General features: G+C 37.2%; 1 protein-coding gene across 1 annotated transcript in view; it reads left to right on the plus strand.

The window, feature by feature from the left end:
* ADD3 (adducin 3) overlaps window positions 1–22,762 on the plus strand; it is a 177,287-nt gene that overhangs the window by 150,313 nt on the left and 4,212 nt on the right. The window contains exons 4-14 of the mRNA XM_044665565.1: window positions 10,132–10,270; window positions 12,656–12,807; window positions 13,707–13,787; window positions 15,054–15,203; window positions 15,746–15,889; window positions 15,999–16,097; window positions 16,948–17,130; window positions 18,268–18,525; window positions 19,616–19,735; window positions 20,312–20,398; window positions 21,460–21,583. Coding sequence (XP_044521500.1) covers window positions 10,132–10,270; window positions 12,656–12,807; window positions 13,707–13,787; window positions 15,054–15,203; window positions 15,746–15,889; window positions 15,999–16,097; window positions 16,948–17,130; window positions 18,268–18,525; window positions 19,616–19,735; window positions 20,312–20,398; window positions 21,460–21,583 — 1,537 coding nt within the window. The remainder of the gene's footprint in view (window positions 1–10,131; window positions 10,271–12,655; window positions 12,808–13,706; window positions 13,788–15,053; window positions 15,204–15,745; window positions 15,890–15,998; window positions 16,098–16,947; window positions 17,131–18,267; window positions 18,526–19,615; window positions 19,736–20,311; window positions 20,399–21,459; window positions 21,584–22,762) is intronic.

The raw sequence follows: 22,762 nt of genomic DNA on the forward strand, positions 1-22,762 counted from the left end.
TTTCCTGTTAAGCTTTTGCATGAACTGTGACTGTAACTGGTTTTTATAAAATAGCAGATTCATAATGCACATTCAAAAAAAAGTGCCATAATTTCCAATAACACATTTAAAGACAATAGCAAACAAACCCATTATTATAACCACTTGCTATGATGTTTAAAAAACTGTATGCTTGTCACAAATTCAACAGGTATAGTAAATCATTCAACCTTGGCTGAGATATTTTTTTAAACAAACTCTATTACTGCCTCCATGGCAATTGTGGGGCAGAACCTAAAAAAAAAATCTGATTAAAAAAGCTTCTGGGTCTAAGTTATCACCACAAATTCTAGATCCTTCTGATGGGAAAGCAAGCCAAAACATCAAGCATACAGGAGCTTTCCTGGCTTCTTGTGTAAAAAAAAAAAATGGTAGGAAACTCTCTACCCCTTTAAAATTCTTTATATATATATATATCATCCATATAGCAGTTACTGGGTATCTAAAGTCATAAATTTTAAATTTAAATTCTTAAGTCATTAAAATCTCCAAGGTTGTATAAGCAATATGTAACCTCTACTTGAGATGACAAATTCAGTATACATAAGGCTTATGGGCTTTTTACAACTTAAAAAATGTTTAAGATGTTCATAAATGGTACAGATAACAGAATTAGATTAATACAGGTAAACTTAAAAAAAAATTAGAAACCTTAAAGAAATCAGGAAATACAATATAAGGAACAGATTACAAGCAATGCAATCAAAACCCCTTTTTACTCATTCTGATAGATTTGTTCACTATTTGGAAGTTACAATAAAATCATAAACAGAATTAGTCTAGCAGCCAAAACTTCAATAGCTTAAAATGATCCAGTGTAACAGAAAAATCAGCAAAATAACAATCAGCAGAGACTTGAAAAAAAACCATGCAGTCTGAGGTTTAAAATCCACCTAAGGTCCAATTTAAGTTCCTTCTAACTGAGCTCTGCACTGAGTACAGTATGAATGACTCCATAAAGGTATATAGTTCAAAGTCTTGGGGAGGTCTAGTGTGTGCAGAGGGGGTGAATCCCTCCCCAGAGTTTCAGGCAAGATAATGCACAAGGAATAGTTTGAAATAGGCCATGTGGCCCACGCTTGCCATTCTACTTCCTGTTTGAAGAGTAAAAGCTAGGGCCCAAGTGGAAGCCAACTGGGGTGGGGGCTAGAAAAGCCACAGGTTGGAGATCCCACATGGATGGCTTGTGGGGGAGGACTAAGTCAGGTTTTAGAAAAAATGTGGAGGGCAGTGGTGGATAAGAAACTCCCTTCAGGTTAAAAGTCATTAATGTCTACAAGGAAACACCCTTGGGAAATTCCCAGGTGTGTGCTATGAGAGAGAAGGGGTGGGGGGTTACTTCCCAAGTCTTAAGCTACAGCAGCTGGGGTCCTCCGAGGAGCTCTGGGCAGTGGCTGGGTCAGCAGCAGCAGCATCATTTTAGTAGGACTCTGTGGCAGAGAGCAACAGCAGCAGCACTGGGCGGCTGGGACTGGCATTCAGGGTAAGGTCAGAAGCCTGAAGCAGCTTCCTCAGGGAAGAATCAGGCGGGCGGGGTCCAAACTGGCTCGGGATAATGATAGGCAAAAACAAACTGCTGCTATCAGCAAAAACATGGCGTTCAAAGCCACTTTCCCCTTTCCCTGAAAAGCAGCCACCAGGCTGGGGAGAACAGGGAGAAGAGAAAAAACAAAACCTAAAATTGTCTCCTATATGAAAGTTGCTCAAAAGAACTGAGCAGAGTGGCCAAAAAATAGCACAAGAGCAGGTCTGAGGTTCTGGAGAGGATCCAGAGGTGTCTCAGAGTTCTGTCTGTGTGGGGAGGGTAGAAAATCATGGCAGGAATTTCGTGGCTTTTTATGCTATCAGAAAAATTGAAAATAATGTCTCCAATGTGGTTGCCATAACTGTTACAAATATAATTAATATAGAAGGATATAATTTAAAATATTATGGGTTTATTAATAGCCATATTGATAATTAAAAAGAACCACGTGCCGCTAAAATCTAATTCAAATGGCCTATCATACCTTCCTCTTGGCTGCTTCCTAGGAAAGAGAGAGTCCCAATCAAGTTCTGAGACTTTATACCTTTGTCTATGTAATCACACTTCCTGCCCACCTGTATTACACAAGAGGAATCATGGGAAATGTAGTTTTCAAGTCCTCTAAACATCCACAGGAAGTTTATATCATGGATCTCAATATTAAATTCAAGGAACCTCAAATTTCCAATATCACAATTTGAACCCAGGACCTTCCATCTCTAGGTCTGGTTCTCTATCCACTGAGCCACCTAGCTGTCCCCCATCTTAGCACTTGAGCTAAGCAATTAAAGATAGAGCACAGTCTTCCCCTTCCCTTTTTTATTCAAGATTACTCCTGTCCAGGACTTCTGACTCCATATCCACTCTTTTTTCAGATACTTTGCACCTGTTTCTTGACTACAGTGTGATACCTTATAATTTTTTTCATATTTATTGTCAGATGTTAGGAAAAATAGGCTTGTGGACCTACATGCCTCTTACTTTAATTATGTGGCATAGTAAAAATAAGATTTTCTTAAATAGAAAACTGCTTTGATAAAATTTTGTGAGAAAACAAGTTAAGTAATAAAAGTTAAATGGCAACTGTAAAGCTAGTTTGTCTATAGATTGCTTTGAGGCATTACAGAAACCCAAGTTCTCTTTAACTTGTATAAAACCTACATTTGTATCTATGGAAACACTAGATTGGAATGTATGGATTCTCTGAGGACAAATAATGAAGTGCCCTTGATAGAATGCAGAAATCAGGTGTAGTCTCATTGCCTTGCTCATCAAGTCTTAGTGAGGTAAAGTCTAAATTCAAAAACTGGTAAAGAGCTGGGTGGTCCTTGATTTAGTAAAAACTGAAAGTTTCTCCACAGGCCCCAACTAAACCTGACTGTTTAAAATGGAAAACAACTGGTGGGCTTGAGAGGGATAAAATTCAAGTTTCTGGGCCTTCTTTCCATAGGTAGAAATTTAGATTGGTTAAAAGAAATGTTTGGTGTCATCTGCAAAATGGGACAAGAGTATGGGTGGTGACAATTTATGCATTTCGGTACCCTGAAAATTTTTCAAATCTAAGCAGTGTCTAATGCCATAAACATCTTAAAGTTAGGTGGAAATTCAAAATCATACACAGTTCTAGTATGTATACCTATATGACTTGTGGTTTAAAATGCTAACATTATACCATGTGGCAAATTCACCAACTGCCTATTTATTTTAGGGGGAGGCTTAAGTTATAGAAATTCTTTTATTATCTTTGTGTGTATTTTTCCTATGCATTCTCTCCTTGAAAAGATACATAGCTAAACATGTTAAGATATCACAAGAAACAGCTTATTCAAAAGACATATCTTTATGTTTTTTCCCCTTTCAACAGGTAGTAATAATCTATTTTCCAAATGGATACATTATTTTATGGACAAATTCTGAGTTTATTTTTAATGTTTCTAATCCCCCTGCAAGGAGATTTAGTAACATAATTGTAGGTTGCCTTGGACATAGCTAGACTATAATCTTTTTTTCCCCCAGTTTTCCTCCCTCAAATATTATTAGGAGGTTATCCATCCAGTTTTTTGTTTTTTTAAAAACCTCTTCCATATTCCTAATATCCAGCAACATTCTGTTAAATTACTTTCCACGGTAATGAAGTTGAATAAATTAGATAAATTATTTCATTTTGTTTAAAATTCACTGAAATAGTTCCATCTGCTTTTAAAAAAATAATCTCTGCCTATTTTGTTTTTATATTTTCCATTTCATGCTACTTTTCTCCTTGAAGTTCTGTCCTCTTGGAATTTTTTTTGAAAATTCAAAAGTGAAGATTTCAAAATTCTTTTCATTTTACAAAGAACGCCTTTTAAATTTCTGTGAGTGTGAATATGCTAAATACTAAAGAGTAGCCTTAACCTATGTGAACTTCAAACTCTAAAACTCTATGCATATACACACATTCTAAACACACCCACACATTCGTCAGTTCTCCCTTAAAAAGAAATCATCTTCTCCCTAGTTTAAAACTTTATTCTTTACCTGGTAGCATTGGCCATGCTTTTCTGAGTTGTTTTGTGGGACAACTACACTCCTTTCAGTATAGTGGGAATGAACTAAAGTTGTGACCATTCATTTTTGTTCTTAGAAAGTGATAATTGTTTCCTTGTCATCACCTCAAGGTGAAGACCCCATTTCCCCACTAGATGATGGACAGGCTAGATAAATGATGAGAATTTTGCATTAATGACTTTTAGCTGATGTTTTTTCAAAACAAAACAAAAAGTACTTCTTGTATTTTGTGAAATGAATCATTGCTATTGTTAACTCATCATCCAGATAAAAGTTGAAATTCCCTCCCCCCCCCAGATTCTTGAATCTAAAAGTTGAGATAGGGAAAAATGAAGTCTCATCAGTTGAATTTACTCGATAAATATTTGCAGCCTAAAATATTCACTGAACTGAGGTAAAGATATATATGACACAGTTCCTGCCTTTAAAGATCTAATATTATGGGAGGGTGATCATTTAACTAAAAAAAAAAGTATGAATAGTGTTCCTCCATGGAAGTCCTGCTTGGTATGGAGATAACTGGACTCTCATAGGTTATGCCAGTAGAATGCAAGCAGGTCCTACTTACATAGAAAGGCTTTGAGTACAGACCAAGCCATAGACTATATTGTTATATAAGGACTAGCCTGGCTAGGTTTCAAGAGGATCACTAAGAGAAATAGTTTTGGCCACAGAAATTTATGGAATAGTCTGATAAGGGGTGAAGAGTTTGTTATTCCCACAAAAGGAGGAAATGCACACAGAGAAGAAATCACAGAACTCTGAAGTAAAAGTGCAATATAAGTTATATAGGCAGCAGTAAAGGCTACTGGAGTTTAGAGGAGACAGAGCTCACTTCCACTGTAGTGATTAGGTATTTGAGCTTGGCCTTGAAGGAAGAGTAGGAATTTAGAAGGCAGTAGAGAGATGGAGGGTATTTCTGACACAAGAAAAGGCATAAAGGGACTGAAACAAGAAAATGTAAGGCATGATAACAGTAATAACAAGTGTGTCTATTTGTATATCTAAAATTTATTTAGTACCAAAAAGTATTAATACAAAGTTACTTAATACATTTTTTACCTTTGAGCCACAAAATAGTGTTGCAGAATGGGTCCTACAGGTATTGTTATTTCCATTTCACAGAATGGAAATTCAGGCTTACAATGTTTAATACCTACTCACAGAACTGGTAAGTTTCAGGAGCAGGATTTGAGCCCAGGTATCCCTGTTTCCATGAACTGTCTTCATTGTTGTGTTGGGATTTTTGGTGTTTTTTTTTTTTTTCTCATAGCTTTGTAAGGTAAATAGTAAAAATGTTATCCCCACTTTAAAGCTGAAGGGGGAAAAAGTTTTGAGATGTTGACTTGCATACAGTAACTCAATGAATATCAAAGTGAATGTCTTCTGACTCCCAAGCTCCAATAGTACTTGTACCCACATCTTCTGACTCAAAATCTTATCATCTTAATATCCACAATACTAAGCAAGAGAAGATGAGGCTAGAAATATTGATAAGGGACCAATTTCTTAGGACTTTGAGTGCCAGATGAAGGAATTTGAACTAAGAATTTAACACATATCACAATTTCCAATTTTAATCACTCTGCTAATCCAGAACTTGCTATGTTTACTGAAATTCTAAGCATCTTAATCATAATACTTAAACTATGTGTTGCTGTTAGGATCTCAAACTTAGAGCTAGAATTGAGCTTCAAACTTGAGTCCCAACTGCCTCATTTAACAGTTTAAGAAAATGAGGCCCAGGGGGCAGCAGGGAAACTTAGTGGATTGAGAGTCAGGCCTAGAGATGGGAGGTCCTAGGTTCAAATTTGACACTTTCCAGCTGTGTGACCCTGGGCAAGTGACTTAACCTCCATTGCCTACCCTTACCACTCTTCTGCCTTAGAACCAATACCCAGTATTGATTCTAAGATGGAAGGTAAGGGTTAAGAAAGGAAGAAAGAAAGAAATGGTCTATAGCAGTGATAATGAACCTTTTAGAGACAGAGTGCTGCCCCCCACCCAGACCAAGTGCCCTGCACCCCCCGTCACCTCCCAGTTCCCCCCTTTTGCCCCCTAGACAGGAGAGGGAGGAAGTGTTCCCATTGAGCTGCTAGGTGGTGGGTGAAATAAAAAAATGTATTCAGTGCAGCTGAAAAAGAAGAGGGGAACAGCTCCACCCTCAAGACCTTCTGGCTTTCTAGCAATGGACTATGGCAGGCAACTGCAGGCCTGCCCACAGAGAGGGTTCTGTATGCCATTTTTGAAATGCATGTGCCATAGGCTCACCATCATGGATCTATATAAGTGTAAGCTTTGGATTAAGGTAACTAATCTCTCAACTCTCAACTCTACAGTTGAAGAAGAAAGCACCTATTTGACCTGCTGTTAAATGATTAGGATAATCTGTTCATTTGACTCCTTATATGCAAAAACCAACAGTCATTATGTTATATGTCTCTTAAAGCAAGATATATTATTTCAAAGTATCCTTGTGTCCCCTCCACCATTCCCAGACTCTAGTTCTTAGTGCCTTTTATGCCAGTTGAGAAAGAATCCAGAACTGCATTGTGGCCACCTCTTCTTATTACTTTAAAAGACTTGGGGCCCATTAAGACTATCTTTTGGGAAGGAGTACTTGCAGAACATAGATAACATTGTTTTAATTGTATAATGGAAACATTCTCCCTGTTGATGTTGAATATCCCATTCTGTCTGTGAAGCTTAGAAAATTTTTAACTTTACTATATGTAAGTATACTATTTAAGGATAATTGAACCCTCAGAACAAGCATCTTCTATTTTATTCATTTTTGTCCCTTATTTACAAATAATACTCTGTACATAGTAGGTGCTCAATTAATGTCTGTTTAATTAAATTAGTGAAGGCTAAAGACAAAGAAACATCTGACTATTGTGTTTTAAAAATTTGCACCCTGGGGACTTCATTTTTTAAACAGAAGAGTGGTAAGGGCTAGGCAATGGGGGTTAAGTGACTTGCCCAGGGTCACATGGCTGGGAAGTGTCTGAGGCTAGATTTGAACCTAGGACCTCCTGTCTCCAAGCCTGGCTCTCAATCCACTGAGCTACCTAGCTGCCCCCCCCCACCCCCAGCATTCTTTACTCCTCCCAGGGTTCCCTGGTGTTGCACCCTGGCATGGATTTGAGTTTATTTATAAATTTGCTGAAACCCATGCTGAGGGGACTTTGGGGGGGGGGGGAGGACGCTTTGGCTCAAGCATGGTAGGCTGCTGGGTCTCTGGGTCTTTGCTCACTCAGCTGAAGGAACCTGTTTCTCTCTCACTTTGTTGTTATTAAACCCTATAAATTTAAATACTGGAGTATTCATTTATTTTTAGTCTTACACCATAGCTGAGAGGGAAGCAGAGGTACAGGAATACAACTTGGCAAGCTGCTATGTATTTGTTTATTATAAAATTTTTATATTAAGGTCTTGCTATTCATCACTGAGAGTGAATTCTCTAAGTATATCATAGATGGACCCAGCTTATTTGTATGCTTAGATCAGCAGTTCTTTTTTTTTTATCTCAGGAGCCCTTTACACTCTTGTAGGAGACCACCCCTCACCAAAGAACTTTTGTATATGTGGGTTGTATCTACTTATGTTTGCCATATTTGAAATTAAAATACCTTAGTATGAAAATAATTTTAATCTCACAGACACACTGAAAGGGTCACAGGGACCCCCTGGAATCTGTGGACAATATTTTGAGAAGTTCTCTCTTATAGGCTTAAAAAGGAATAAACAAGGTTTTCTAGTGTGTGTAAAAATTGATCTTAAGATATAATATTAAGAAGTGACAAGAAAATTACTATAGTTTGAATCTTATATAGTTGACCAAACATTTCCTATGGACATCTAACAAAATGGCAGTTTTACATCAATTTTCTCTGGTTGTACTAATACTGTTAACGCACATTCACACAAGCGCTAAATACTTTTGCTTAATGTTAACATCCATTTTTTTCTGAGTTCTAAATTCTCTTCCTTCTTCCAGACCTTTCCCTACCCACTGAGAAGGCAAACACTATGATAACTATTACACATGTGAAGTCATACAAATCGTATTTCCATATTAACTGTTGGGGAGGAGGCAAGAAAAGGAAAGTAAAAATAGTATGAATCATCTACATGCAGTTCCCTGGAAGTAGACAGCATTTTTCATCATGAGTCCCTTGGAACTGTCTTGGATCATTGTATTGATCCCAGTAGCCAAGTCTTTCACAGTTGATCATCACTACAATATTGCTGATACTGTGTACAATGTTTTCCTGGTTCTGCTCATTTCATTTTGCATCAGTTTATGACTTTTTCTGAAACCATCCCTTTCATCATTTCTTATAATACAATAGTATTCCAATACAATCATTTTTCATTTTACCATATATCAAACATCTTCCAATTGATGAATATCTCCTCAATTTCCATTTCTTAAGCACTGGATTTCTACAAGAAAAACAAAGTAAACAATCACAGATTGGAGATCAAGTTTGCCTGATCTATACATTAAGCCTTTAGACCTGGTTAAACTGGGCATATGTGAGATTTTTTGAGTCTAAAGTTATATGGCTTTGATTGTTCCTGGGGAGTATGGAGAGAACTGTTAAATACTATATTTTTAAGATATATTGTTTTCTTATGATTTAGAGCAATGATGGGCAAACTTTTTAAAGAGGGGGCCAAAGGAAAGGAAATGCTCATCTGTCAGTCTGTTGCTAAGGCAACTCTTTCGAAGTTTCATTGTATTATATCCTACTCACTATATTCGTCAGATTAGGAATAATGTCGGGTGGCCAGATAGAACATTTCAGGGGGCTGCATGTGGCCCGTGGCCCGTGGGCCGTAGTTGGCCTATCACTGATTTAGAGAATGAAAACAAGGCAGGAGCTGATGCTGCAATATGAATCAAATAAAGCTTTAATTCATTAAGCTGCTAATGAAAGAGAAGACAAACTAAAGTGAAAGGGTACATAGTAGTTTAGCAAGATTAGTTTAGGCAGAAGGCAAAATAAACTGCTTAGATTGATAGTACTGATAGGCCAGAGAGAATTTATAAGACTGATAAGATTTTTCATTGTAGGAAAAACCTGAGTTACTGGAGTGATGTTTGTTGTTTTTTTGCTGTTTTTTTTTTTTCACTTGGGTACATGCACTTTGATTTCATAAAGAGCACTTCTTAGTATGCCTCTTTTTCTGTCTCTAAAAGTGAAAAAAAAAAAAAAACAATCTCTGCTGTGGGCTTCGGGCCAAAATGAAAACATCTGGAACTCAGAGTTGGGGAGAATTAAATTGCTTCAGCACCTGGTGGCCCTTGCAAAGTGCTGCTGTTAGTCAGTACCAGCTCATTTTCATAGTTCTTCAGGCTGCTAAAGAGCTGCCATAGAAATCACAAACCAGAAATTCATGATTAACTAGACATGAAGAAGTAAGAAAGTGTGATGGAATGAAGAGATTACTGAACTCTATGTCAAGAAGATCATTTGAATTCCATGTCTGATATTGGTTATGCAAAAGTGCAAGTTTCTTCATTTGTAAAATTAGATTAATGCCCTATAATACCCACTTCACAGAATTATTGTGAGGCTAAAATGAGATAATATATATAAATCACTTTAGAAACTCTAAAGCACTATCAAAATAGCAACCTGAATATAAAAATATTAAGCCATGTGAAGTGCTATAAAGGCAAAGAATCAGTCTTGATTTAGTTTAATAAGTGGATATTCAGAAGACTGTATATTCTGTGCTTGTGAAAAATAGTCATAACTTAATTGCCCTAAATGCCAGAGATTGTGAACTTTAAAAGATCTTACTTTACTAATGCTCAAGTCCTACTTCTTTCTAATAGGCACAGTCTCTGTGTTTTGGTTTTGTTTGTGTCTCCATATTATTTAGCCTCTTGTGTATGATAGAATGTATAAAACATGAAAAAATGAAGTTTGAATCTTAGGAAATAAAATGTTTAGTTATTTCATTCAAAGTTGACTGTGCTCATTGGTAAGTCTTCTTTGTTGCAGGCCTTTCGAGAAGACCTGGAATGCCTTATTCAAGAGCAGATGAAGAAGGGTCACAATCCAACTGGACTGCTAGCATTGCAACAGATTGCAGATTATGTCATGGCCAGCTCTTTCTCGGGTTTTGCTTCAACTCCCCTCAGTAAGTTAGTTTGTGAAATTAAAGAAAGTAGCTTCTTTTTTTAAAGATCCTATCATTCCTCAAGCTAGCTCTTAACCTATTTTTTTTGAATATTGGATTATCTACACAAAATTTTCAAGAAAGGACACTTAATCTTGGAATAAGACAGCATTCCTTTGTATTGTTTATATCATTACATACTAATATTTGTGGTAGAAATAGCGAATTCAAGGGAGAGAAAAGAGTCAGAGATAAATGACATTTCAATTCTGCGTGAGTAGGGCAAGAAAAGCTCTATCAGTACAAATAAGGAAGTTGGGAGAAGGGACCAGTCTGCAGAGATCTGGGAGTAGATGATTAATTAGGAGGAAAAATACATGGAAAGAAGATTCCAGGTAGCAGATATCCACATCTAGAGTGCAAGAGAAGATGAATCATCAAAAAACACTAAGTCAGAGTAATTATACAAATTGAATCGGAAGAAAGCTGAGCACTAGAGAGATAGAAGTATCAATTGGGATGACCAATCAAATGTGGCAAAAGAATCAAAGGTTAGAATTGAGAATATGCCATTAGATTTTTGCAACTGATAAACTATTCGTGACCTTAGGGATCTGTGCAAAAAGTCTTAGGGATGCTAGTTAGATGTCAAGGGCTAAGGAGTAAGTGGGTCTGAGAGTAAGCAGAGATGAGTCCAGACAACTATTTCTAGAATTTTAGCATTGAAGGAGAGGTAAGCTTAGGACAATAGCTTGAGTAGAATATGAGCCTGAGGTAGAGTAATGGAACCGTAGCTGGTTGGTTTTTAGAATACAGGAAGCTAGAGTAAGGTTGCAATAAAAAAGGGAAAGAATCAGTATAGATGAGAGACTACCCATTGGGGAAGAGGGAAGTGAGGAAGCAGAGAGAGAAAAAAAAATAGAGTTAGATGCTAGAGGAAATTTCAAATGGTGCTAGAACTATAACTAGAAATGTTGGAGTTGAGGTAAGTGCCACCCACCATGCCTAAAGTGTCTTCAGTTAAGTAAGGGACTGTCCCAAGGGGGAAGGTGGGGGATCCATGAGAGACATCAGCATATTGCATAGTCTTGGCAGAGATGGAAGTAGAGCTCACTCCAGCATGCCCTCTGGTGGTTCCCTGTTTTGTTTAATATTCTCGCAACTTAGATGCTAAACTCGGCCATTTCTCTACATTGACAAAGAGTTTTATGGGATGTCAGTGCCTTTTTAAGTTTATTATATCCTGGCAGAATTCCCTAATGATGACTTTGGCTGATGGAATCAAGTACGTAAGGATTGGCTTTGGCAAGTAGAAATGATGGGCCATCTTCTTAGGCAGAAAGGAATGAGAGGTTGAGTCAAAACAGAGAGCTTGAGGTATGAAAGAGTGGAAATAAAAGAGCTAGTGACAGCTGGTCTCAATCTTCACAGTAGAATAGAAGAGGATGCAAGGTCAGTCGGCTGGGAGAGAGAGGAGTCAGGGTTAACAGGGGACTTGAGGAGCTTTAGCTCAGCTGCTGTGCAGTTATTAGGGGTCAAGAGAAGGAGGATGAGCCAGTTAAAGAGATGTAGAAGATTCAGTTGGTCAGAAAGAAAACCTGGATAATGGAATATAGAAACCAAGGAAGAAGAGAAATTCAAGAATGGGGAGTGAGCAACAGTGTCACATTTTGTAGAGCCGTTGGAGTGGATAAGAGTGAGAGGATGCATGATTGGTAATTTGGTCATTGATGACTATTGAAAGAATAATTTCTGTTCTATAGTGAGGGCAGAAGCCAGGTTGTTATTTGACTAAATTAAACGCCTTCTCCATTTCTGTGAAAAGTTTTATAAAAATTTAGAAATGTGAGGGCAGCTGGGTGTCTCAGAAGATGAAGAGTCAGGCCTAAAGATGGGAGATCTTGGGTTCAAATTGGGCCTCAGACGCTTCCTAGATGTTATGACCCTGCACAAATCATTTAGCCTTTAACACTCTTCGTCCTTAGAACCAATACACAGTGAGGGGTTGTTGTTGTTTTAATTAGAAATATGACTGTTAAGGTTTTCCCTCACCCCCAACAAAATTAGCAGTCTTATTGTTTCAAAGTATTTCATAGACAATGTCATTTAACTTTTCTTTTTTTCCTAAGGATATTTATGGGCATTGGGCTAGTCAGGTCTTCAAAATGCATATCCTGGCATATCTTAAATAAGTAACAGCTTTTACAAGGCAAGAAGAAAAGATTACTGATATTAATTTTACTCTGTTAATTCTTCATGTATTCTACAAAGGAAGTCTATCTGAGCAAACATTGTGTGGGCTGATAAAGCAAGGATTATTCTAAACCGAGTCTACTTTCTGGAGGAGATATAACTTGAACTAATTTACAAGCAACTAACTTGAATCTATTTTTCTCTCTCTCTCAGGCCTTGGAATGGTTACACCCATCAATGACCTCCCTGGTGCAGATACCACCTCATATGTAAAAGGGGAAAAACTCACTCGATGTAAACTAGCCAGCTTATATAGACTTGCTGACTTGTTTGGGTGGGCACACTTGGCAAATTCATATATCACAGTGAGTTTTTTAACCATTTAATACACTTTCTGTTTGATAATCCATTCTTACTTAGAAGGTATCATTGTTCTCTTTCTCCTTTCCCCAGGGTAAGGGTGGAGGAGAAGGGGAAAGGAAATGTATGAGATAAACAGCTTTCCACCTCAGTTTCCTAATTGCAGAATTCCAAGTATTTATTTGAATCTTCCCATCCTTGATAAAGAGACTACAGCTCTCCCAAATTGTTCAGCTCAGTTCACTGACTATCATGCTTTTAATTCAGGCCAGGGAATCTATGTGGGAAAGTCACTAAATACTTCTCCACCACTAAATCTTAGAAGCCTAGGATGTCGCATTATCCTCATGACAACAAAAACCATTCCTACTTACCTTTGAGTTTTCATGGTATTAAAGAAGCAATGTAGTGAGAAAGATAGGGATGGACATGGAAGATTTCTGTTGGATCTTTTTTGGTTGTTTGATCATTTCATTGTTCGTGTTAACCTGATTTTTATATTACCTACTTGAAAAGAGAGGCAGAGCAATTAAAATTTCCAAAGTAATTTTGCTGTGATTAGTGTACCATTTCACCATGCATAAATTTGGTACACAAAGCATTTCCTCCCCATGTGTATCTTGATCCCTACCTCCTAAAGGATAAATATTAAGTTAAAAGTCGAAACACTTAGGTTTAAGGCTTAGCTCTGCCATTCATTGTGCCCTTGGTCATATTTCGTAACTTGAGTCTTAACATGGTTCCCTCATCTAAAATTGAAACAATATTTGGTCTCCTGATTTCACAAGATCAAGTGATCTTATAAATACCTAGTAAAGTATTAAGTTTTCATATTTAGCAAGTAATACTTGTTATTTACTAGCCTTACATGTAAATTTTAGTGTATTTTTTTTCTTATTTTCAGGTAAGAATAAGCAAGGAACAAGACCACATTATCATTATTCCTCGGGGTCTTTCTTTTTCTGAAGCCACTGCCTCCAACTTGGTATAATTTTCATTATTACTATGTTACTGTCTCAGTGATTCCTTACCTTTTTTGAACAACTTGTAGTTTTCCATCTGGTTGAACATGAGTAAATATATAGGTGTTAAAAAATAAAACTCTTAACTGATATTAAAGTGATTGTTTGGAGGGATGGTATTTACGTGTAAAACAAGTGGTTTTCCTGATACATAAGCCAGCTGGATTAAGCCACCTATTCGTATGTTGCAGATAATTTTCTTTTACTTTTCATGCTCAAGGAAAGGAGAAAGTGCTTCACAGATATTAATAAACAACATTTCTCACAGCATCATATGCTGGCATTCATTCATCTAACATTTCTTTTACATAATTCATTGTGCATTGTAGGTATTAAATGCTGAAAAAGATAGAAAAATAAAACAAGAAACATGATAGCTTCAATTTAGCAAGGATAATAAGACTTATACACATATAAGACATATTGCAATGTAATAGTTGTTGAAGGGGGTGCAGAAGTTCTCTGAGTTGTTGTAGGAAGGTAAGGGAGAGATTATTTTCATCTGGAGGTAAAAGGACTCTAGGAGGAGTTCATTAAGGAGGTAGCATTTCAGCCAAGCCTAGGGAGAGGAATAGAATTTTTTTAGACCAAAATGGGAGGAGTTGAGAGGAAAGAGGCTATTCCAGATGAAGGGAGAAGAATAATAAGCAAAGGTACAAGGGAAAGAAAATGCAGGTTGTGTTTGGGAGGCATCAATCTCATTTCATCAGAGGGTAGACCATATAGTGAAAGGATGAGATAAGGCCTTTGAGGCAAGTTGAAATCAGATTGTGGGGTATTTGAATGCCAGATTATAAATGTAGGCTTTATTTGGAAGGTGATGGGGAACAATTGAAGGGCAGTTGCTTTTTGTTGTGTTTTGTTTTGTTTTTTCTTCCATAGATTACTAGTCAAACTTTGATTTAGGAAGATTAACCTGGCACCTTGTATTGGAGAGACTGAAAGTGAAAAGACCTGTTAGAAAGCATTCCTATCCACTGACAAGAAGCTCAAGAATGGCAAGGCTTACCATTAGTCCCAGATGCTATAGTACCGTGAAATGGAAACTTTTCAGCTAGTGTAGTAAAAATCAGATTTCCCCAGACCACCTGATTTTTCCAATAAAAAGCTTAAGTTACTGGCAGGCTTCTCAAGGACTGTACTGTCTTGGTGGTTCTAAGTTTCATTACAAATCCTTATATTCTGCTCATGCATCAAAAACAGAACCTCATGCATTTCTTATCTTGCAGGTAAAAGTCAATATAATAGGAGAAGTAGTTGATCAGGGAAGTACAAATCTGAGAATCGACTACACAGGATTCAGTCCTCATGCTGCTATCTACTCTACACGCCCTGATGTTAAATGTGTGATCCACATCCATACTCCTGCAACAGCAGCAGTAAGTTGTGGGACTGGGACTAAAGGGTTCCTGCCATGACTTGGGGGAAATGAATTCTTTTTTGTGCGTTCCCCTGTGTGCTCTGTTTTTTCAGTGTTAAGCATTTATTATACTTTCACAGTAGCCCTTCTTAAGCCACCAGCAAGTAAAACCCCCTTTCTGATGATTTCTTTCTGTACCTGGAATGTAAAAGCAGGGTATTTTGGATTAGAGGCTTCAGTTCTTTTATTTATAACTGTTTGTGGGAGGAGCAGTAGAATCAGGAATTTGGATTTTTTTTTAATAATCTGAGCCATTTAATGAAGGTATCTTAGTAACCTTTGATGGTAACAAGTCATTTAATATTCTCTATACAAACAAATTGGCAAACCATTTAAATTGGTGGTACCTTGCGGATTCCAGGATCTCATATCTAGTATTTTGCAGAAGATTTCAGGGAAAAGGAGTAGCTGAGTACTTCATCAGCTGTCTGAAGGGTATCTAGTCCCTATAGAAGTTCACTACTGTTTGGGCTTCATCATCATATTGATACAACTAAATAGGTATCCTCAATGAAGTGTGGGATCCTTCCAATCTCTCAAGAGGCTCTGATCCTGGGAGAAGTTGCCTATTATGATTACCAAGGATCCCTGGATGAACAGGAAGAGAGGATTCAACTACAGAAAGTTCTGGGGCCAAGTTGTAAGGTATGTGGCAGGATTTCTGGCTAGAGTGGCTATTTTTGTCATTCCTGATATTTATTCAAACTATGAACTATGGTGACTATTTCAAGTGGTTTGGGGATTTCTATTTTAGGTGCTAGTGCTAAGAAACCATGGTGTGGTCGCACTTGGAGAAACGGTAGAAGAAGCCTTTCATTATATTTTTAATGTGCAAATAGCCTGTGAGACACAGGTAAGATATATGCTCTATCTAATATCTAAATTTCTACTTTGCCAAAGGTCCCTAAATAACAACTCTTTTAATTAGGGCCACAATACTTGATTATCTGTGGACCTAGAAATGGAGGTGACATGGAAAATTGGAATCTGCAGATAATCCAACAATGTCATCTTTAGTGTCAGTCTTCCCCATGCCTCTTTCCAAATCTCTAAACAAGGAAGTTAATAGCAGATTCCTTCTGCCCATACCTACTTTCTTATGGAGGTGCTGAGAAATAAAGAGAAATAGGAGCCACAATTTAATGCATCAGCTTTTGAAAAGTTATGTATTAGTTGTAACTCCTTTTATTAAAGGCAAAAGAATAAAGACTGGATTAATATGAATTTGTGCAATTTCCTTTTCTATCCTCAAGCTATACTATATATTTTTTAGCTTTCTGTTCTTTAAAGTAAAGAAGCTATTATTACCTTCTTCACAGGGTTGTTTTAAGTAAAGCATTTTGTAAACCTGAAAGCACAACACAAATGTTATTAATAAAAAATTGTTTTCATTATTATTTTTTAATGAGTTCAAAACATTTTTGTATAACTTCTCCTGTTACCTGTTATGTAAAAAGGGGGTAGTAATATTGATTTTTTGAGGAATTTTTTTTAAGTTCCTTCAACTGACCTTAAAATTTTTAATACACTTTTCATTTTGGTTTTTAGCTATGAAATTATATAAAGGTGTTAACCTTTTCCTTTGGGTTTAGCAGCCTGTCCAAGACTCACATAATTTTACTAATCAAGAATTTTGCTCTTTAAACAAAATGTAACCCACCATTATCACTTTACATGACTGTACATTTTTCCACTGATTACAGGTCCGGGCATTAGCAGGAGCAGGAGGAGTAGACAATCTGCTTGTATTAGACCTGCAGAAATACAAGACTTTCACTCATTCTGTGGCAGCAACAGGAGGAGGAGGTGTGAACATGAGTTCCCAACAAAAGTGGAAAGTTGGGGAGATTGAGTTCGAAGGACTAATGAGGACACTGGACAACCTGGTAGGTGGATAACCCAAAATGAGCACCTGTTTATGTCAGCACCCAGAATGTCCCCTGGATCTCTCTGGTCTTGGGGTACACCTTTGACTTCCTCTCAAAGGCAAATTGTTCTGAAAATCATTCTGGTTTGTTTTTTTCTCTATAAGTTTTAGAATAGAAAATGTAGATGTCATTTTGTCTTCTATTTTCTATCTCTTACACAAATGTCCTAGGGTAGAATGCTCTGAAATATAAGAAATGAATCCTCAAAGCTTTAGAGATTTTTAATGGTACAGTCATCTCTCAACAATCACAAGATTCATATCTGTGGTTTTGCTGCATATTCACAGATTTGCCATTGATAATTAAATGGGAATTTGGGGGATTTGTGGTGTACTGTGGGAAATCAGAGAGTGCGTGTATATTAAAAAAGGTTGTTGTAAATGCATAAATAATATTATTATTCATCTATTTTGCCATTTGCTACCTAAGTATAGATGCACAATAAACAGCTAAATTTTGTTAAAAGTTTCAGTGGGTAAAGAACTATGAGCTATGCACCCTTTCTGAGAATACCTCATTTTCATCTCTCTGCCATCCAGGTCAGTCAAGGGAGCTTTTAAAAAATTTCTCAAAAAATCAGTATTATTATCTGTTCCTCAAATAACAATTAACAGAAGAAGTTATGTACCATCAGTCACATGATTTTCAACTCATAGAAGGAAAATTATGGAAATAGTGTAGCTGCAGCTAATCCTTAGGGCTATGAAGACTACATAGTGTATAAGATACCAGTAATTTGGTTTTCATCAGCAGTTGTGAAAGTAACATTGTCTGAAGCAAGATTGGTCAAACAGTGGCCTCAACTGGAGTTATTTTGACCAGAAAATGAAAATGAAATTTGTCTAATTAGCTTTAGTGCTAGGAGGTAGGTTGGAGTAATTTTCTTTTTCTGTATGGGTTTAGTTTAAGGAGTTTTTGTTGCTGTTGTTGTTGTTGTTGTTAAGAAGCAGTTCAGATTATGTGGGAAAAGAGGTTAACAAAAGAAACAGCTTTTGGAATCCTCTTTTTTTAAGGTACTAGCATCAACATGCTATGATCTGTTGAAATTTGAGTGTTTCAAGTTTCCAACTGCTGCTTGTTTTCTCTCTACTTTAGGGGTATAGAACCGGCTATGCTTATAGGCATCCTTTGATCCGAGAGAAGCCCAGGCACAAAAGTGATGTGGAGATCCCTGCAACTGTGACTGCCTTTTCTTTTGAAGATGATCTGGTGCCCCTTTCGCCTCTCAAATTCTTAGCACAGAAACAGCAGCGTGAAAAGACAAGGTGGTTGAACTCACCGAATACCTACATGAAAGTGAATGTGCCCGAAGAGTCATGGAATGGGGAAACCAGTCCCAGAACAAAAATCACAGTATGCCATTACTTTGTCTTCTACCTATCTGTCCTCACTATTCTCAAGTCACCCAGGCATTGAATAGTTTTATGCTAGCAAATCATTAGCAAATAGAGTGTAGAAACATTTGATGCTACAGCAGCGAATCAGAACCAACTAAAATCTCTTCCAAGAGATTAGCAGAACTTAACTAAAATGGTGCCAGAGATAGTTGGGGGACATTTCCCAAAGCCTCTTTTGTAACCACATGGCACTTTAGATGTACTATGTGGCACTAGAGAACAGGTTAATCCATCTTTTGCTTCAATTTTTTTTCTTTTAATTTTCTTTTCCCAAGACATTTCACATGAAAACTCTTGAGAATCTTAAGTGTTAAATTCCATCATATGAATTAAGAATAGTAGAATGCTGATACTCCTGGTATTCTTTAAGATTACTGGGGTTCTGACCATTTTTCATTTTATCTGTTAGATTTGTCTGCCAGCCTTCAAAGCTGTGGTTAATGGACTAAGCCTTCTAGCTAGCTTCTACCATTGTGAATGTTTCTTGTCCATTTTATTAGCTACCGGAATTATGGCAGAGATCAGTGTCATCGAAATGTTTCCACTTAATCATGGTTATCATTCTTTAAGGATCAGGATGAAGAGCTGCCAAGAATGCTTCCTTTTCCAAAATGCTGATTCAGCTGTAAAACCCTGTTTTTCTACTGACTGGCAATGGAATGTAGAGGTCCAGAAACAATATGCCTTGAGCCTCCCAAAGTGACTCCCTACCCCTGAACCATATGAAACACCCTTGTAGAATTTTGGAAGCACTGAATGAGACTTATCTCTTGCATTTTGACTTCAGGTGAAATATTCATAGCAATTTTGCTACCATGAGGAGAAAGTGAAATTTGAATCAATAATTCAGTGTGCATGTGTCACTTATGAAGAGAGAAGTAAATGTTTTATTGCAGATATGGAAAAATCTGGTAGATGCTACAGATTGAATGGCTTGATATTATTAATGAAATCTTTACAAGACTAGCCCTCTACATCTTCTTAATCACAGTGTTTTGGTTGTGGCTTCTCATTCTGTTAAATACATTTTTAACTCTTTCTTAAAGTGGCTGAAAGCAGAGGATTCTGCTAAAGTTAGTGGTGGAACACCCATCAAAATTGAAGATCCTAACCAGTTTGTTCCTCTAAATACAAATCCAAGTGAGGTTCTGGAAAAGAGAAATAAGGTAATAATTGTTCATAAATAAATGGTCATCAGACTAATTTGTGTTATATTTCTAGATATTTCAGAGTTCAATAGATTTTAATAGCATATGAAAATCACAACCAAATTTTACAATTCTAAAATGAAATATGTTGGCAACAAGGGGTGTGAGGGGGGAAGAAAGCTGTACTATTTGAATTGAATTCAGCATTTCACCTAATATTTAGTGAACATCTACCATGTGCCCAAATCTGTACTGCTTGCTGGAATGAATAAGACACAATTCCCCTCAAAGAAAGATTATCTAGTTGAAAAAAGACAAATGTGTGCAGAACATTTAATCACACACCCTTTTGTGGCGAGGTACTCATGACAAATTGAGAAGGGCAGATAAGTGCTATTGGTAATCAATGAGACTTCGGGAAGAAGCCTGAAGGTATATCTTGAAGGATACTAATCTAGGAAATTTTGGGGTAGTTCTTAATATGTACTTATTTTCTGACTGTCAGATATTAGTATTTAGCTAAGACGAAAGTAAAAAACATCTAGGTAGTTCATCACAAAGACTTGGTTTTTGCTTTTATTGTTTTCGTTGTAGATTCGTGAACAAAACAGGTATGACTTGAAGACAGCAGGACCACAATCTCAGTTGCTTGCTGGCATTGTTGTCGATAAGCCTTCGTCAGTAAGTCAACAAAACAAAATTATTTCACTTAAGCTACCATATAATTGGTATTAATTGGGAATTCTAAGAGAAATCTTTAAAGGAAATTTAGATGAATCCTTTGGGTATAATTTTATTTTTACCTCTTTACTATGATTACTATTTTGTAAAAAATAATAATTTGTTTGGTTTATTAGTACATTTCTTAACTAATAACATCTCTCAGAAATTTGCTTGGTTTATAAATATATTTCCTGAAATTGACCTACAAAGACATTGTTGGAATGACTGGGAAATTGTGAGATTCTGTTAGCAATCACAATATTTCGGATTCTGGAAATGGATTGAGTCTTTTCTTGCTCTTGAGCCTTAAGGCATCACAAACAATGAATTGTTCACTTAGAAGGTAGATTGTTTCTATGACTGTGTTATTGTAATAGCCTGCTTCAATTCTCTGCCCACTCCTATCCATCCTCTCCATTCAGCCACGAATGTGGTTTTCCTAAAGTCCAATTTGTTTATGTCACACACATGCACAGCACACACACGCGCACGCGCACACACACACACACACGCCACCACCACCCCTTCAGGAAACTCTAGTGGCTCCCATTTGCCTCCAGGATCAAATAAAAAATGCTCTGTTAGGCATAACCCTTCATAACCTAGTCCCTTCGTGCCTTTGCGGTCTTTCATACCTTACTCCCTGGCATCTATTCTTCAGGCTAGTGACCCTCGTCTCCCGTCTTTTGCCTGAATAAGACGCTCCGTCTCCTTTCTGGGCATTCCTGCTGAAGGCCCCAATGCCTGAAATGCTCCTTCTTCTCTGCTTCACCTGCCAACTTCTCTGGCTTCCCAACTAAAGCCTCTCTCGTCTCCTTTAATCCTAGTGCCGCCTCCTATTCATTATTTCCTTCATATTCTGTAAATAAGGCACCTCTCACATGCACACCGTCTGCGCGCAGGGACTCTCTTCTGCCTCTTCATATCCCCAGGGCTTAGCACAGAGCCTGGCACAACGCAGGGGTTTAATAAATGTCAACTATTGATCATGACAGCAAAGAAAATGTTTTCTTCTCTAGAGCATGAATTTTGAAGAAGATGAACATGCTTCACCTGCTCCTCCTAACCCCTTCAGTGATCTGACAGAACGAGAACTTGAAGAGTATAAGAAAACAATTGAGCGCAAGCAGCAAGGCCTGGAAGGTTAGTGATGTCACTGTCAGGGAGGCCTGGGCAGCCCCAGCCATGACCTCAGGAGCCCCTCAGGATCTTTGGGAGATCCCAGAACCATAGACAGAAGAAGGGGGGACATGTTTAGTTTTAAAATAAGACAATGACAACAACAGCAAAAAACCCTTTCTACTTCCCTGGACCTCTCATTTTCTATTTAGTACTGATTCACAAATAGAAGCAATGTAGAGTTGCCAGGGACCATACCTTCTAGATACCCCAAGTGCACTTTTTTTTAAAGAAACCTTGTATTTTTTTTTAACAATTTGAATGGTAGGGTTGGGTGGCAGTTTTCCAAGAGGCACTTACTCTAATGGAGAGTCCTGAATTTAGAATCCAATGGCCTGAGTTCAAATCTTAGCTTTACTTCTTTTTTTTTTCCATGATTCTTGTTGCCTCCCTCACTCACGTATATTAATTACCACTCAAAACCTATTTTCATATTATTCATTTTTTGTTATAGAGTAATCTTTTAAAACCCCAAATCATATACTTATATAAATAAATGATAAAGCTTCTGTTTTCTTCTGGATTTCTACTCCCACATTTCTTTTTCTAGATTTGAATAGCTTTCTTTCTCAGAAGTCCCTCAGAATTGTCCTTGATCATTGCATTGCTTTTAATAGCAAAGCTAATTATATTTGATCATCCCACAATGTTTCAGTTACAGGTTTTGCTTATTTCACTCCACATCAGTTCAAGTTGGTCTTTCCAGTTCTTATAGAAGTCCATCAATTCATCATTCCTTATAGCATAGTAGTATTCCATCACCATCATATACCACAATTTGTTCAGCCATTCCCCAATCAAAGGGCATCCCCTCATTTTCCAATTTTTTGCCACCACAAAAAGCACAGCTATAAATATTTTTGTACAAACAAATCCTTTCCCATTTTTAAAAAAATCTCTTTGGGATACAAACCTAGAAGGAGTGATATTGCTGGATCAAAGGACATGCATTCTTTTAAAGTAGATTTACTTCTTAATATTTGTGTGACTTTGAGCAAATCACATAACCTCTTGTTTCCTCAAATTTAAAATAAAAGCATTAGAGGACCCAGAAGGTCCCTTCCGCCTTTGTAGCTATGATTCTGTGATCCCAGTAACTATAGTAGCCAATGGTTCTCAGTAAGAAAAGATCTGCTAGACTGA

This window comes from Gracilinanus agilis, chromosome 2 (assembly GCF_016433145.1).
Source record: "Gracilinanus agilis isolate LMUSP501 chromosome 2, AgileGrace, whole genome shotgun sequence".
Taxonomy (NCBI): Eukaryota; Metazoa; Chordata; class Mammalia; order Didelphimorphia; family Didelphidae; genus Gracilinanus; species Gracilinanus agilis.